This window comes from Xenopus laevis, chromosome 8L (assembly GCF_017654675.1).
Source record: "Xenopus laevis strain J_2021 chromosome 8L, Xenopus_laevis_v10.1, whole genome shotgun sequence".
Taxonomy (NCBI): Eukaryota; Metazoa; Chordata; class Amphibia; order Anura; family Pipidae; genus Xenopus; species Xenopus laevis.
In genome coordinates, this window is record NC_054385.1 from 29,538,928 (window position 1) to 29,556,347 (window position 17,420).

At 41.8% G+C, this 17,420-nt stretch overlaps 1 protein-coding gene across 1 annotated transcript; it reads left to right on the forward strand.

The window, feature by feature from the left end:
- The first annotated feature begins 3,942 nt into the window (after positions 1–3,942).
- On the forward strand, positions 3,943–7,716 carry LOC108704526 (putative uncharacterized protein DDB_G0287113). The gene is made up of 10 exons (XM_041572633.1): positions 3,943–4,179; positions 4,672–4,713; positions 5,066–5,135; positions 5,243–5,282; positions 5,401–5,488; positions 5,581–5,631; positions 5,908–5,967; positions 6,111–6,181; positions 6,570–6,870; positions 7,385–7,716. The coding sequence occupies exons 2-9, from the start codon at positions 4,681–4,683 to the stop codon at positions 6,859–6,861; spliced, it is 705 nt and encodes a 234-aa protein (XP_041428567.1). The 5' UTR covers positions 3,943–4,179; positions 4,672–4,680; the 3' UTR covers positions 6,862–6,870; positions 7,385–7,716.
- Positions 7,717–17,420: the final 9,704 nt, after the last annotated feature.

Consider the following 17,420-nt stretch of genomic DNA (forward strand, 5'->3'; position numbering starts at 1 on the left):
TTATTTAAACTAAAAACACTACAGTATAGGTCATCCACCTTTGTCATTAAAAGATGGTGGTCATCATAGTGCTGGCACTAGATTTTTTTTCCGGCAAACTGCACCCTACCTATGGTCTTGCCAAAAAGAGTGAAGCATAATAATGACACCTACATTGTATGGTATGATAACACAAATGCACATGCATGCATGGAACTGCGCACATATAGTATGAAGGGGCCAGTTTAGAAATGTGGGCATGGGTGCATGTATACTTACCAGTAAGAAATGGTGGGCCAGTGTGTGTTGTACATAACTGGACCATTCCATTTGCTGCGAATGGCTGGATCTTTCTGCCTTCTCTGAATTCGGGGAAAATGCCTCCTGCCTGGATGTGACTGTTGAGACCACTGCTGTCTCTCTGCCTTCAGGTGGTTTTTGGTTTCATCCTCTCTCCTGCTCTGGTATTCTGTTTGATCCAGGTGAATTTATATCCACAGGAGTTGGTCTGAGCCTTGGTGGTGGAAGTGGATTCATTTATAATGTCTCCGGATAAACTCCTGGCAGCAGGTGATGCAAAAAGAATGAATTTGGACCCTAGCAACCAGATGGCTGAAATCGTAAACAGCAGAGATGCTGAATAAAAAGCTAAATAACTCAAAAACCATAAATAATAAAAACTAATTGCAAATTGTCTCAGAATATCCCTCTCTACGTCAAACTAAACGTTAATTTAAAGGAGAACAACCCCTTTAACTATTTACTGACCGTCTCCCTGGAACAATACTTGTGTTTGACTATTACTGACTGTCTCCCTGCAAAGAGACTTGTGTTTAAAGGGCACCTGTTGGGTGGCTGAATGACCCAATTAAACGTAGATTGGTGCTAGACCTGGTAAAAAAAAGCCGGTGCCAACATAGTGGTTCTTCAGGAGTCACATTTTCAAGGCAGTGTAGGCTGTTGGCGTTAAAAAGACCATGGGTGGGCTGGGATACAACTCCACTTATTCCACCAACTCATCTGGAGTCACCACCCTAATAGCCTGATTGACACCATTCCGACTTGGAAACCTGCAGTGAGACCCTAGGGTCACTATTAATTCATACACGGGTATATACAATTCCTAGAAGTAGTCATAGTGACATCTACATACCTCCACCATACCATGAGAAGTGCACAACACACCTCCTCTCCTTCAAATTGAAATTTCCACACTCAGCAGTAATAGCTATGGGGAAATTTAACACAATACTTGACATGTTCCTGAACAGGCTTCGTAGGAGCCCAAATAAACTTACAGAAACTATCACCACTTTGGGCCCACTAATGGCCTCAGGGGGAATCATGGAGGATACATCATCCAGAACTTCGGCAATACTCCTCCTTCTCCCAGTCACATATGATCCTCTCAAGACAAGACATGGCATTTGCCAACAGCAAAACCCTGGGTATTCTCTACGGCACTAGGTACCTCCCCTGGGGCTAATAGACCTTGTTCCCCTAGAGCGTCGGCTAAATGTATCCTCGCTTATAGCCAAACCTAGGTGGTCCTTGCACCCCACATGGATGCATATTCTAGATTTAGCAGTAACTTGAGGAAGACATGGCAGAGATTAACAAGATAAATGGGGGAGTTGTAGATCAGTTCACGCAGTGGAAGCCCCTAAAGGCCTATACACGCAGGCTGCTCAACTCTGAAATTAAAAGAGAATTCAACCTGTGGGGAAAAAAAACCAATACCCCCCACCCCAGGTAGACTTCCCTCCATCCTTCCCCCAGGCTAACTACCCCCCCCCCCCCGGAGATGCCCCACACCCCATACTTACTCCTCGGCGCAGATTCTTCCAGCGGAGTTCCACGCATCTCAATAAGCTGACTGGGAGATCGAGTTTGAACTGTTAATTATGTCTATTGGAAACTGTATCCATTACCAAACGTTTGCTGTTACATCTCACCTTTTGCCCTCAATAAACCTGACCTGAATCCAAAAAAAAGAGTCTTATTTATGTAAAATTTTAAAGACTCTTGGGGAATTGACGGCAGATACAAAGAGTTTGCTCGCTAACCCAAGGAATTTCTGCTAATGTATTTCCTATACAAATTAGTATGTACCATACCATATGCCTGTATAAATTGTACATCCAAAAACCCCCACCCCCATCCTAGAACACCCACTGATACGCAATAGCTTAATTATATGGCACAAGCTAAACAAAAACTGTTCACTGGCTCCATATCCATCACCACTGACCCCAATAAGAAACAATACTGACTACTTACCAGGGATTGAAGATAAGGGATACAAAACTGTTTTTGGGCTCCAGAATCTTCAATCGAGGCACCTTCAAGGCACGGAAAAAGACCATATCCCCATGTTCCTAAAAAACAAAGAACAGCAATGAGTTGGGAACAAGTGGAGGTACCTACAGCTGAATAGGAAATAGGAAATACTGTGTATAGACCACTAACCAGCTTTGAAACATAGAGCGTTATAAATACACGTCACAGACTCTAACGTACAGGGTCCTGTTGGAACACAAACTCCCCAACTAACCCAACTGTACTTGTCTTGGGAAATGGACTCAAACCTCAATCCCTGAGCAAGATTGGCTGGACATATTCCAAATAATCACAAAATGCTCAATAAGCAATAAATACAATTGTAACCCCCATATCTACCTGAAGGTATCCCCTACAAGCAAAGGCCCAAACCGGTTGTACCAAACTAAGCAACAGCAGCAGCACTGATTGATACCATGGCTGATGAATGAATGGATCCAACAAATATGGCAGCGCAGTAACTGCAGTGATTCAAAAGACCACACATACAAAGCAATGTTCTGTGTACTTAATAGGCTGTGTATGTAGTGCACATCTAATTAGAAATAAATGCCTCACTCATCAACAAGGGACACTTCCCCTTTAAGAGCAGGGAACAGAGGTGACTTTCCACATGGGGATTTGACAGTTGGTTTAGTCCGTTGGTTGGCACTGTGGTGAGAGGTAAGCAAACTTTCCCTCTGGGCATTTTTTAGCCAAGTAACCCTTATTTTAGTGCAAAAAGAGGGGGAATTGGGGCGATATCTGCCCCCCAGGCTAGCCGGGTGTTGTGTCTCTCACTGATTTTAGTGAGTTTGGAGATTTTTTCCCTAACTTTTGCTTGGGAGATGCCATTAATCTTAGTGTTGGTTGGGAGACACAGACCCTGGATTTGGCAATTAATGCAGGACTGTCGGCAGATATTCACATTATCTACTGAAGGTAACATTTGGAGACCCCTGTGCCACACCATAAGCTGATTAATTTGTGTTCCCAGTATTGACAGGCTCCTTAGAGATTTGCCCTTTGCCCCCTGGGTGTATGATGAGCCCTGCTCTTATGTACCAACATTGTAGCTAAATACATGTTCCCTTTATACAAGTCTGGAACTAGGGGAGAACAGCAGATGCACGTGCCATGGGGACAGGCAGGGATGATAGCAAATAAGTGGAGGACATACAGCAAGGTCCCATAGAAGAGAGGAGACTTCACCCTAGGGATTTGAAAGTTGGTTTAGTCCGTTGGTTGGATCTGTGTTAAGTGTATATTCCATCTGAGAGATTTTCTGACAAATAACCTTTACTATAGTAAAAGAAAGAAGGGAAAAGGTTGGGTGATGCCCCCAGACTAGCAGATGATGCTCCTCTCCCTGATTTTAGTGAATTTGGAGACTTTTCCCATAAAATGTGCTTGGGAGATGCCTTTAATGTTAGTGCTGGTTGGGAGACACAGACCAGGATTTGGCAGTTATTCAGGGCTTTCAGCAAATTGACTGTGTGAGGAAACTTCCAGCATTCTAGAGACTGAGGCCCAGTACCTGCTAGAAGTGACACAAAGCTCAAGTTTAGGGGAAAATAGAGCTCTGCCTTCCTCTGTATTATATAGGCAATATTAAGTACTAAATTCATTAACTTGTCTTTTTATTCTCTTTTCTATACAGATTGCTACAGTGCTTTTCCTGCATTTTTGGACAGCGACTTCTGTGTTTCACACCTGCCTAATAACATCTGAGTTTTTTTGGCTTCTCCATTGTTCAGTTAATAACATCTTCATCTGAACAGTGTAAGAGAGAGCCAGGGGTTCCTTAGGGAAGGCCTCCCTCGGGGTGGCCGGCCTTGTGCCGCCCCCTTTTTTTCCCCTTAGGAGAATCTTCTTTAAGAGGTAATCTTGCAAATTCAACTGATACAGCACACGATTTCTTCTTCAGCGAGTCTGTCCTAAATTCACTTGGGGGGGTGGAGTCCCACGTGGCTTTGTGCATATGAGTCCATACGGTTACTGTATATGGGATTTATAAGAAGCAAATCCATCAGCAGCATTAATAATGGGCTTTTATCATTGAGTGGAACAATGTTTCGTATAAATGGGGGAATACAGATAAGGAAATAAATGGATGGACTGCCTTTTAGTTAACTTTTAGTATGTTATAGGATGGCTAATTCTAAGCAACTTTCAATTGGTCTTCATTAACGTTTTTAAAAGCTGCTGAAAAATAGCTAAATAACTCAAAAACCACAAACAATAACAAATGATAACCGAATGAAAATTGTCTGAGTAGATCACCCTCTACATCATACAAAAAATAATTTAAAGGTGAACAAACCCTTTAACTGTGGCTTCATTTTGCCTGATTATGTCCTTTTGTCCTTTTAGATTTCGACGATGGAGAAATCATTGAGAAATCCATCTCTCAAGGTAATGCCTGTGTGTTAAAAGTTCCTCTCTCATCTGAACTGGTGTTTCCCTTTCACTCTTCTATATAAGCTCTCCATAAGCAGCTGTCTGGCTGTCTGCGCCGTTTCCTTTATACATATAGGTGGGAGCTGCCATACCATTTGCATCTGTGCAGGTAGAACAGACATCCAGGGAATCCTATCACTATGTTTATTTCCTTTTCAGAATAAAATGTCCTTATTCCTGGCATGTTTGCCCCATAGAAACCACAAACCCTTTTCTGTCTCTACTCTCCTCGGAGTGAGACTGACTATGAGCAGCATTTAGAGCCCTTTAGTATTCTGTCACTAATGCTCTTTCCTTTCACTTACAGACGCTGTACTCCGTCCTGAAGAACTTCAGGGAGGAATATACAGACTTTGAGGCCCTTGCCTCTTATTACGGTAAAATACAATATTCTTTATCAGTTCCTAATGTTGTTAGTTTTATTATATGTGAATTCCTTTCACCCTTTAGCTCAGTATTTAATGGAAATGTGTTTTTCCTGCAGAAGATCACTACTGGGTCCAATACAGCAAGAACTTCAACATGTAAGTAAAACATAAATGGACATGTTGGGAATCATTTGCTTTTGCCCCGGGGGTAATTGCAAGGGCAATAAGGCTGGAAAATATTTTATTAATGCTCAGTGGTATTTTTCTTTTTCAGAAAACACTTCCTTCTTACGTGTATTGAGGACCCGAGGATGAGGGCTAAGGAGAACATTGCCCAATACAGTTTAATGCTCGACTCACTGGTATGTAATGCAGAATAGAGGTTTTGATAAATAGGGAACAAATGATATTAGACAGCCAGCTCTTATCTCACGCTTCATTCTTTATGTTACAGGAAGTGCTCAAGAGGGAACGTGCCTCCCTCAAGAATGCCAAGCTGCCTCCTGTAAGTGTCACTAGTATTATTATTATTATTATAGAAGAGGTTGTTATTCACTGTGTGTCTCTATAATAATTAAGAACAATATTATTCATTCTCTCTCTCCTGCTCCCCTGGGAGGGGGGGGGCACCTAAAGTTACCCATCCAAGTGCCATTTTAACCAGCAACAAAAATGGGGTAATGCACAGACACTGCATAGAGTTTTATTACAAGGGGCCACATGGGCACAATAATGGCATTGGTACAAAGAAGCGCTTAACACTGACTCTCTTCTTCCACAGGGTCATCCAACACGACTGCAAAACCGGAGGCAGAAATATGAGTATCTGCGGCTGGAGAATGTAAGTTCACCTGGGATCACTGTCCCTGATGCTTTTCTTGGGTGTTTAAAAGGTACTATTAGCAGCACATATACAGCCATAATTCTAATTGTCTCCTTTCTTTCCCCTTTGCTCCTATCCTTGTACCTCCCCTGTGCTCACAGACCATCAAAGATCATTTTTGCCAGTTTCAAATCGAGCTCTTGAGGGAGCAGAAGCTGCGGGAAGCTGCTCGGTATGTACTTTGCAATTAACACTTTCAATTACAGTTACTGGCACATAACACATTCAAAAAATAGATGTTTTCTCATAGCTCTGGGTGCTTTGGCCATACTAATAATAAATAGCACAGAAACTTGTGGAACTTTTTTTAGGTCCCTACAACCATAGCACCTATCTCCGCATGTATCACTGGGTGAAACCCAGCATGGAACTTACTCAGCTCAGTAACTGCCCAATATGTTACAGTAGGGACAGGTGTGCAGAAGGTACAATGTTATTACTTAGGTACAAGTCTATCTGGCTATTTTAATCCTCCAGTGATCAGAATTGTAGTTGCAATACTTTGGAAACATATAACAATAATGACTCAATATTTGACATTTTCTTCCCTTCAAACCTAGTAAGAAACACACGCACAAACAAACTCCTGCAGCTAAAGAAAAGGAGGATGGAGCCACTGCAGCAGCAGAAGAGGGAGCTCTTGCCTCACAGGGGAAAGAAGGAGCAAAAGAAAAAGAAGAGGAGGAAGAAGCAGCTCCCGGAAAAGAACAGCAAGAGGAGCAACAGGAGAAGATGGAGGAGCAATCTCCTGCAGTGAAAGAACAGGTAGGAATGAAGAGGAAAAGGAATGAAGAGGAAGGAGCAGATGGAGAAGAAGAAGCTCCTCCAAGGAAGCGGCCAAGGAAGGACTAGAGGATTTAGGTAATGTATCTAATTATGGGCTATTGCTTTTCATCTGCAGATGCTCCATGTTGGCCAGTGCAACTCTATTTCACCTCCTGCTGTTCCTATCATATGGGCTGCCCAAATTAGTAGAATAAAAGAATGGCGGCCACAGTGGGTATGGCTCCTTCTACACTCACGTGCTGATCGCTCATGGTGCGTAACTGCTAGGTCGGTGTAGGGGTGCCTTTAGGTTGTGCCAGGTACTCTGGGTAAGAATCCAGCCAAGACTACAGATATCAGTTCTGGTTCTCTAGTAGGCCAATGAGGAGGGAGGTAGGTAACTCTGATAGGACTGCTGTAGCATTGGCTCACATATCCACCTTTGGGAATGGGTTTCTCACTGGAAGAAAGACTGGCACCAGGTGATCAATATAAAAATAAAAGGTGCCATGCCAGGTAGCAGAGAATGAGCCTTTTATATAACAAAAAAAACAAGTATTAGTCTGTAATTAATTCTTATTTTAATCATTTCTAAACTTTTTCTTTTCAGTGTTCCACCAGAAGACTCTTCAGACAGTTCTGCTGCCACCAACGCAACCCTGCTATTTGCATGCCTTCTGTGGCTGTTTGTGCGTGTCTATGTGTGTCTGTGAGTGTTTGTCTATGTTTGTGTGTGTCTGTGTCTAGCCATGATCCAGGGTATAAACCGACTGCCGTTTGAAGGAGTCAGGAAGGAATTTTTACCCTCAGTTCAAATTGGCCAAGTGCTGGGGTTTTTTGCCTTCCTCTGGATCATCAGCTGTTGATTATTGTTGATGCCCAACAATAATTGCATATTTAAATCAATAAATCTCCTGTTCCCACCAACAGGTTTCCCATAAACACGTCTCTGTATTTATTGAATAACTATGGTGAATATTGAAGGGAGGGTCTCCTGTGCCTCATTCTGCTTAAGGTGACTGACCAATTGTGTGAAGGGATGTGCGTTTGTGTGTATCTAAATAATACCGCTGGGGCTGATGAACATCTGCAAGTGCAGAACAAGGTTGGGTAAAACTATAACATGCATTTAATAAATGGATGTGGTTGATATAGGGGGATGTTTATGATGGATTCGTTTTTAGGTACCTCTCTGTACAGGTTATGAGAAGCTTTTGTGGTGGTAGTGGGGGTCCGGCTAATGAGAAGCATTCCATTCCTTCTCACCCCACACACTCCCCTCTAAGGCAGACTGTCAGCAGAATTAACTCCTGTAGCAACACAGTACTCCACATTCAGATTTCCATGGACTTTGTCAACAAAATGCATGAGGTAAAACAGGAGACCAATGAGACTATGGGGTCCTATGATGTTACATCTCTTTTCACGTGCATACCCACATCTGAGATAATTGGAAGGCAATTAAAAGACAATGTGTGTATGTAACTTCTTTGACTTACCTGGAATGGGTATCTGTTCCTGCAAGCATTGCTGAGATCAGTGATCACAATCTCGACACCTTTAATCCGAGCCAAATCAATGGCACCACGGAAAGAGAGTATTTTCTGGAAAGGAAAGTAAATAAGTATAAAGGAACATACTGGGGGAGCTGGTACTGTGTATTATTTGGCATTTGCCAATACCGTTAACAAATATTGACAGATAATAGGAATGACATTTACACATGTTTATAAACCAAGTGAAAATGAGGAGTTCATTGATAATGGGAAGTTGCTAAGAGATACATTGTTTCAAAAGTCAGAACCAGCAGTTCAGAGAAACAGAAAGGGACAGGAAGAGAGTGACAGCCAATCACAATGACAGTTACACATGACTATAAACTTAAGGAGAATGAGGAATTAATTGATATTGGAAAGTTGCTTACAGCTACATTGTTTCAAAAGTCAGAACCAGCAGTTAAGAGAACAGAAAGAGACAGACAGGTAATTGCAGTGACAGTTACACATGTCTATAAACCTAGTGAGAATGAGGAATTAATTGAAATTTGGAAGTTGCTTAGAGTTACATCGTTTAAGGGTCAGAGGTACATTGTTTCAGGAGTTAGAACCAGCAGTTCAGAGAACATAAAAGAATGAGGAATGAATGGATATTGAAAACTGCTTAGAGGTACATTGTTTCAGGACTAAGAACCAGCAGTTCGGAGAATAGAAAAAAAATGAGTAATGAATGGATATTGGAAAGCTGCTTAGAGTTACATTTTTTCAGGAGTCCAAACCAGCAGTTCAGAGAATAGAAAAGAATGAGGAATGGAAGGTTATTGGAAAAATTGCTTAGAGGTACATTGTTTCAGGAGTTATAACCAGCAATTCAGAGAACAGAAAAGAATTTGGAATGAATGGATATTGGGAAGCTGCTTAGAGTTACATTTTTATCAGCCAAAAAAGATTTTGAATGAGTTCCTCTTTAACCCTTTCACTGCCAGCCAATTTGGCTGATTTGGTACTTTTATTGCCTGACCATTTTTTAACATTTTGCGCTCTTTCACTTTAGGGGCCTTTCCTGGGCGGGTCTTTTAGTTTACCCAGAAAAACAATATCGTTTTAAGGACAACCTAAGCTTTCAAAATATGCTAGAATTGTAGTGTAATTCCACTTCTGTAAAAAGATATTGGTTTCTAAGTGTCTAAAAAAATGAAAGAAAAATCATGTTTCCCATAAATCAAACACATATATCAGAAACACAATTTATTTATGTAAGAGAACACAGCAGATTTGAAAAGTTCTATGTCTCCTGAATGCACCAATACTATATATATATATATATATATATATATATATATATATATATATATATATATATATATATATATATATATATATATATATATATATATATATATATATATATATATATATATATATATATATATAGTGTGCAAATGACCAGCAACTCCAGGGATTTCTGTGAAAAATTCTTTATATAATTAAATGTGCAGTACAGCCAACGTGACGACGTTTCGGTCCAATCTAGGACCTTTCTCTTTCATATATATATATATATATATATATATATATATATCTATATATATATATATATATATATATATATATATATATATATATATATATATATATATATATATATATATATATATATTTTATACATATACACACAGTATATAATACTAACATCCTTATCATTTAAAGTAGGGAGTATGTTGTCTCATATAGTATATGAATGATGCTCAAATATCTCTGTATAACTCAACCTGCAGCCTCATGACTTTATATGGTCACAAAACCCCTCAGTGAAAGCAAATATCCTTAACATTTACGGTAGGGGGCACACAATTTCTTAAAATACCTGTGTGATACTAAGGGTCCACTGTATAACTTAGTCCACAGTCTTGTGTCTTTTATGGTCACAGAACCCCTCAGATACATCTAACGCCCATATCATTTAGGGGGTACAGTATCCCTTATAGTCACCTGTATCACTTAGCCTGTAGCTCTGTGCCTTTACATGGTCACAACCTCTCAGTGACTTCTAATATCCATACAATTTACAGTGGGGTTGCAGTATCCCTTATAATACAAGTGATAGTCAACTGACTAACTCAGCCTGCAGCCATATGCATTTATATGGTCCTGAACCCCTCAGTGACTTTTAATATCCTAAAAATTTACAGTGGGGGTACATTATCCCATATAATACTTGGATGATACTCAGAGTTCCCTCTATAACTCAGCCTGCAGCCTTGTGCCTTTATATGGTGACAAAACCCCTCAGCGACATCTAATATCCTTATAATTTACCGAAAGGGGATACATAATCCCTTATAATACACAAGTGATACTCAGAGATCCCTGTATAACTCAGCCTGCAGCCTTGTGCGTTTATATGGCCACAGAATTCCTCAATGACTTCTAATATCCTTATAATTTACAGTAGGAGTACATTAGTCATTATAATACATGAGTGATCATCAAAAGTTCCCTGAATAACTTCTAATCCCTCAGCGACTTCTAATACATTTATAATTTACAGTGAGGGTTCATTATCCTTTATAATACACAAGTGATAGTCTCCTGTTTAACTCAACCTGCAGCCTTGTGCCTTTATATGGTTGCAGAATCAACCGCTTAGTGAAATCGAATATCCTTATTATTTACAGTAGGGGGTACAGTTTCACTTGCATCCATCTATTTCAGATAAAGATGTCTAGATGGTCTGCCTGCATATAAAGGGGATCATTTGCAAAATGCAACAAAATGTTTTGTTTGTACTTTGCATTTAGCCCTATTGGCTGCACCCAAAGAGCTGTGCCTTATTATGAATACACTGAATTCTGAGAGGAAGAGTGGTGAACAGCTAGAGCAAATTTCTATATATGTGAAGGGAAGGCTGTGTAATCCTTCAGTAGATGATTTTGTTACTGCTAGAGATGGTCCATGGACTGAATATTAATACTGAATCAGGAATCTGACCAATAACTCTACTTCTCCACTTGAAGAGTGATCACGCAAAATATTACATATTCATAAATCATCCTGTGCCAATATTCAGCCTGTGTCTATTCAGCTTTCTTTAACCATCCCTCATCTGTGTTTCTAATATAGTTAGTTAGGCAAAAATGTAATGTATAAAGGCTGGAGTAACTGGATGTGTAACATAACAGAACACTACTTCCTGCTTTTCAGCTCTCTAAATCTGAGTTAGTTAGCAACTTGAGGGGGCAACATGGACATAAGTGTTCAGTGAATTTGCAATTGATCCTCAGCATTCAGCTCATATTCAAAAGCAAACAGTTATGACCCATGTGACCCCCCCTCAAGTCACTGATTGGTTACTGCCTGGTAGAAACCAAGAGAGCTGCAAAGCAGGGAGTTGTGTTCTGACATCCAGTCACTCCAGCCTTTATACATTACATTTTTGGCTACCTAATGTAACGCTAAAGTAGTTAACTGTCCAGCTAATGGTAATGAGCATGGGTTACATTGGAACTACAATACTCAGGCTACTGTACATGAAATAGGAAAAAGATTGGATGAGAGGAGGTTCTTAGGGTGAAACAAATGGATGGTTATTTAGCAAAAGCAAATGACTACAGGTTTACTCACGTATGAGGAGGTGTTAGCATATTACAGTTTCAAGTAGATAGAGGAGGACGATACAGCAATGAAGGATGTGACTCCCATAAGGCATAGTAGTCAAGCGTACATCAATTCCCTCAGGCAGATACACCTCTAAGTGGTCCGGATCCCATCCAGTGGAGTGGTTAGGGAGAAGAAGTCTAGCCTAACACCCTATCCACTGTGGTCCCTTCACTAAAGGCATACAAGGAAGCCATTTGGGAAGCTACTCCCTGCTACTGATCCTTGATGGAGCACACAACTGCTCTTGCTATATAAGCTGTCTATCTCACTCTCCTAGAGAGTCTATGAAACAATCTATCCAGCACTTACTAATCCTCATTCACGGGGATTCCTGGTCCCCGATTTAAACACTAATGGTGCTGTCCCTTTAGGGTGGTGGCTTTACTGGGCCTTGGTGTACCCAGGCTCAGTGGGAATAACCCAGCTGGAAGGACACCAGGAGCCACTATATTGAAGTGTGGTAGGAGGTGGTCATTACACTATTTGCCCAATAACTACTGGTTATGCCAATAGAGCTAGAAATTAGATACATAGGCTTTTGCCTAGTAACTATCGAAGTAAAGGTTAGGGATTTATAGCCATAGGAACATAGTAAAACCTATGGGTCCCTACACTAACTATATTAGATTTTTTTTTATTTTGCACAGCCTATCTACAGTATTTACTAGTTTTTATTTTTTTCACTGAACTGTTCCTTTAACTGTCGCTTCATCGCTAGGTCATGTACAGCTAGGGTTGCCACCTTTTCAAAAAATTACCAGCCAGGGGGGGGGCGGGAACAAAAGGGGCGGTCTGTGATGTAAACGGGTTGGAGCCACACAAAGTGATGCAAAAGGGGCGGAGCAACACACGCGATGGACAGAAACCTGGAAAAAAAACCTGATAAATACTGAGCAAATTGGGGGCGGGCCAAGGGCTTTTTCTTAAGGGTATTACAAATTACCGGCAACTACATTGCCGGTAAATTTGTAATACCGGCCCTTGGCAGGTGTTTTATCGGCTAGGCTAGTAAAATACCGGCCGGGTGGCAACCCTATGCACGGCCTATCTACAGTATTTACCTCATTTTTATTTTTACACTGAACAATTCCTTTCAGTATGAAGTCTAATAACGTTTAAGGACCACAGCGGAGGGCGTTAAGTTGCACATCTCCCTGTACTTTTGACATGGACAGAGAAATACATTTTAATCAAATTACAAATAAACCAAATGTGATAATAGTTATTCCTACTTGTGTATTTTATGGCTATTGCTATTTCATTGAAAGGTACAACCTGTACCTGCAGACCATAAGCCCTGAGCTTGCCATAGTGTGGACAGCGATGAAACCTTTTCCCAGGGCCATGCACACTGTTGAAACCCATTTCTCAGCCCCTCCAGTAACATTATTTCTTCTACTGTCCCAACCCGCAGTGACACAAGGAGAACTAAACCCCCATTCTAATAAAAAAAAACCCTACCCTCCATAGTCCCACCCCTCCCTACTCCCCCCCTGGACAGGCGTTAACACAAGTAAATACCCCCTAAGCCGGTAATTACCCCCTTGTTGCAGAGACAGCACAGTGGAGCTCAAGGGGCCATCTTCAGCCGCTTCGGTAAACTCCGGGCCTTCTTCTGGTCCTTTGATCATTTCCATCACTTTCGGCGCATGCGCAGTTGTAGCGAACCGGGAAAATGCTCCAACTGCGCATGCGCCAATACGGAGCTCCCTTAATGAGATTAATAATGCCAGATCAGAGTGTCTTTAGGGCAATGGAATAATAGGCGTTAGTATTGCTTCACATTAAAATTAATGGGTATTACTACTGAATCATGGATTTGCTGAATCAATGATCAGAGTTTAAGATGATCCATATCCAAACATTAATGTGCACATTCAAATATAAGCAAAAGAAATTGCATCATTGAGAAGAAAACGGCTGTCTCCTGCTTTAAAGCAATGCCTTTAAGGGTGTAGGTTATAAAGGGTTCACCCTTATGGTAACTTTTAGTATGTCATAGGACGGCTAACCCTAAGCAACGTTTGCAACTGGTCGTCATTTTTTCTTTTTAAAGTTTTTGAATTATTTGAATTCTTCTTCCAGCTTTCAAATGAGGGTCACTGATCCCATCTAGAAAACAAATGCACTGTAATGCAACAAATGTATTGTTATTGCTACTTTTTTATTACTTATCTTTCTATTCAGTCCCTCGCCTATTCATATTCCAGTCTTAAGCACCTTATGTGGAACTTAATTGATATTGGGAAGTTGCTTTGAGTTACATTGTTTCAGGAGTCCGAACCAGCAGTTCAGAGAACAGAAAAGAATGAGGAACAGAACAGAAAAAGAGTGAAAGCCAATCACTATGACAGTTACACATGACTATAAACCTAGTGAGAATGAGGAATAAATTGATATTGGGAAGTTGCTAAGAGATACATTGTTCAAGAGTCAGAAGCAACAGTTCAGAGAACGGAAAAAGAGTGACCCCCCCTGCAAAAAAATTTCAGGGACCCTCTGCACATAATCGTGGAAGACCCAGGATCCACCCTACCACATGTACCTTCAGCTCATCCATGATCAGAGCCAGATTAAGACTAGATGGGGTCTTAGGTAGGGCAATGCTTTTCGAGCCCCCACCTTTATAACTGCTTTGCAATGTGCGGGAACAGCATTCACCTCAGGTCCTGTCATATTAAGGTTACAAGATCTGAAAGTGAAACGTGGGGCTAGAGGAAAGAAAGAGGCAATTTCATGTATAATATCCCCAGAACTCATAGAAGAATAGTACAGTGGCAATTCCAAGTATAAATACCCTCAGAACTCATGGAATCATGGCACAGTGGCAATTTATTGTATAAATACCCCACAGCTCATAGAAGGATGGCACAGTGGCAAAATCCATGTATAAATACTCTCAGAACTCATAGAAGGATGGCACAGTGGCAATTTTTGAGTTTAGGGCACGTAAGTGTAGCGCAATCGCTCCACTTAATAATCAGTAAAGGCAGTGAGGCACTCTGGATAGAAAATCAGAAGCCCTGCAGAAGGTCTGGATAAGCAGCACCATCCCCCAAAATGGTCCCCGCCGGTTGCATATGCTACTGTGACTATATGGTAAGTTTGTAACTCGGAAGGGCAGACCCTACCCCCTAATTACTAGTCCATAGATCACATGGGACCCCAATTAGGGTTGCCCATGTCTGGTTTTGACCAGGTTTTTTAAGGGCTGCCAGGTCAAAACTGCCTGGCCAGTTTTCCAAATTAGTTAAACTGGACAGGATACCCTATGATTGGAGGGGCGATCAACCAAACCGCCGTTCACTGCGTCATAGCCCCTGCCAGTTTAAAACCGGGCCAAAAAGTGGCAACCGCTAACCCAATGAAAAAAATGCCCAATATTGCATATATGGGGTTGCTTCTGATCTACCACACACTCTCCATTTGACCTGACCTGTCTGTCTATGATCCATCAAATCAAACCCACTCACCACAACCTCTGCCCACTTAGTGGCTCTCAAATAGAAACTTTGCACATCTTTTAGTTCCCCTGCCAGAGGGGCTGCTGTAACATGCCATAGAAATACGTTATTTATTGGACCTGTGGCGGAGCTGTTTGAGCCTCTGCATGCTAGAAATATCTGGGCCTACTTTGAATGCCAGTCCGAACCTGCCTCTGCCAAGGGTCACCTGTTTGTAGTACCTTCTCCAGCCCCCTTATGGTAGCTATACCCACACACCAATAATGTTGCATTTCCTGAAAAAAAATAGTCCTAGCAGCTGATTCAGTAAATGCAGCAAACTCTGGGCAATAATCAATCCTGACTGTACAAAAATTCAAAATTTTAAATATTATATTAAAAAATTTTAAAATGATATAAACCAATATTATTATTCTTATTATCATTATTACTAACATGTTTTAAATAAATCCCAACATATTGCACAGCACTGAAATGAAAGTAACATTCAGCTTACATAAAAAAGAACTAAAAGTAGAGTAAGGACTGGAGGGCCACAGGTGGGGCGTCCCTGTTTCCCCCACGAACACCCAAGCAGTGCAGTTGGTGATGGGCATTTAATAAGACGACAAGTATTCCCAAGCACCACACAGAAAAAGGTTCTCTCCAACTCCAGCACTCGCATGTCCTTGCAATGAAACGGTCTTCTCAAATGAAAACGGTATTCACACCTGCCACACTACATTTATTTTGGGCACCATTCACGGTGGAAACATTCTAAGAACCGCAAAGAGAATGAAAAGAAAAAGTTCTAACAAGGAATGTGACTAAGGCCTTCAAAAGGAGCTCGATCCCAGCTTTCCTGCTTAAATTAGCCAAGTGTGAGACAGGAAACAACACGTGGGTTGTAAGTACCAGCTGCTGCAAGAAGCCAGTGACACAACCGCAAGGCCCTCAGGTTCTCTCCGGCACACGATGGTCAGTGTGTTGTGCGTCACATGGCCCACTGGAAAAAGGAAATGGTTGGTTTTGGGCATTGACTCCACCACTGCTTATCCTGCCAACAGGCCCGCCAGCTCCCTCCAGCAGTGCGCACTCTCCCCCCCGTCGGCAGGTAATCACAGAAACTCACAGCACCCGCCTCACGATGGGAGAGCGAAGGATTAGGTGGATCACCTGCATTCGACGTGAACGTGCTCTGGCCCCAGAAATGTCCCTGCCGGTTGCACATACTAGGAGGAATCAAAGCCCCTACCGGGCCCCCTGTACTACCGGGCAGGGGGGGACAGGGGGGAGAGTTGTAGGGGGTCCGAGGGTAAGGGGGCCCGGCCACGCCAACTTACTTGATTAGCCAGGCCCCCATCTTTCTGAGAGCTGCGGACTTTCGGATGGCCGGACGTTTAAGGGCCACTGGGCCACAATTTTCTGCATAAAATGGGGGGGGGGGGTCCCGCACCAATATTTTTTCTCTCAATGTGGGGTCCTAGCCACCAATATTTTATATGGGGGGGGGCCTGGCCACAAATGTTTTTTTATGGGGGCCTGACCACCAATATCTTTTTTATTTTTTATTAAACAAATGTTGGGAACCCCTAGCCCCAATACTTTTTTTGTTTTTTTTTTTACTCTGTGGTGGGTGCGGACCTGTGGGGTGGGGAGTGGTGGAACCTGAAGGTGGGGCTTGCAGTGGGTGCAGCCAGGGGGCCCAGGAAAATTTTGAACGCAATGGGGCCCTGCGATTTCTGATGGCGGTTCTGCCCCGGGCCTCCCAGCAACTGCGGGGTCTGTTTACCTCGCTTGTTACGCCACTGTTACACACCACTCAAATTCATGTGGCCACAGGTTTTTTTCAAAAGAAAAATTATAAAGGGTATAGAGTAAGATAATCAGTCCCCTGGAAAAATAATTGGAATTTTAAGTCAACAAACACATTTAGTGGCACTACGATGGTTGATGGACTGCAACATACAAAACAGGACTAAAGGGATGTCCCCCCCCCCCCCCGTCATGATTTTTAGGTATGGCAAATTCCTAAATACACTGCAAA

Bases quoted from the DNA above. Each gene is read 5' to 3' on its own strand.
- LOC108704526 (XM_041572633.1), top strand. From the start codon at position 4,681: ATGGAGAAATCATTGAGAAATCCATCTCTCAAG. The intron at 4,714-5,065 runs GTAATGCCTGTG...TTTCACTTACAG, and splicing joins TGAGAAATCCATCTCTCAAG to ACGCTGTACTCCGTCCTGAA. The intron at 5,136-5,242 runs GTAAAATACAAT...TTTTTCCTGCAG, and splicing joins GGCCCTTGCCTCTTATTACG to AAGATCACTACTGGGTCCAA.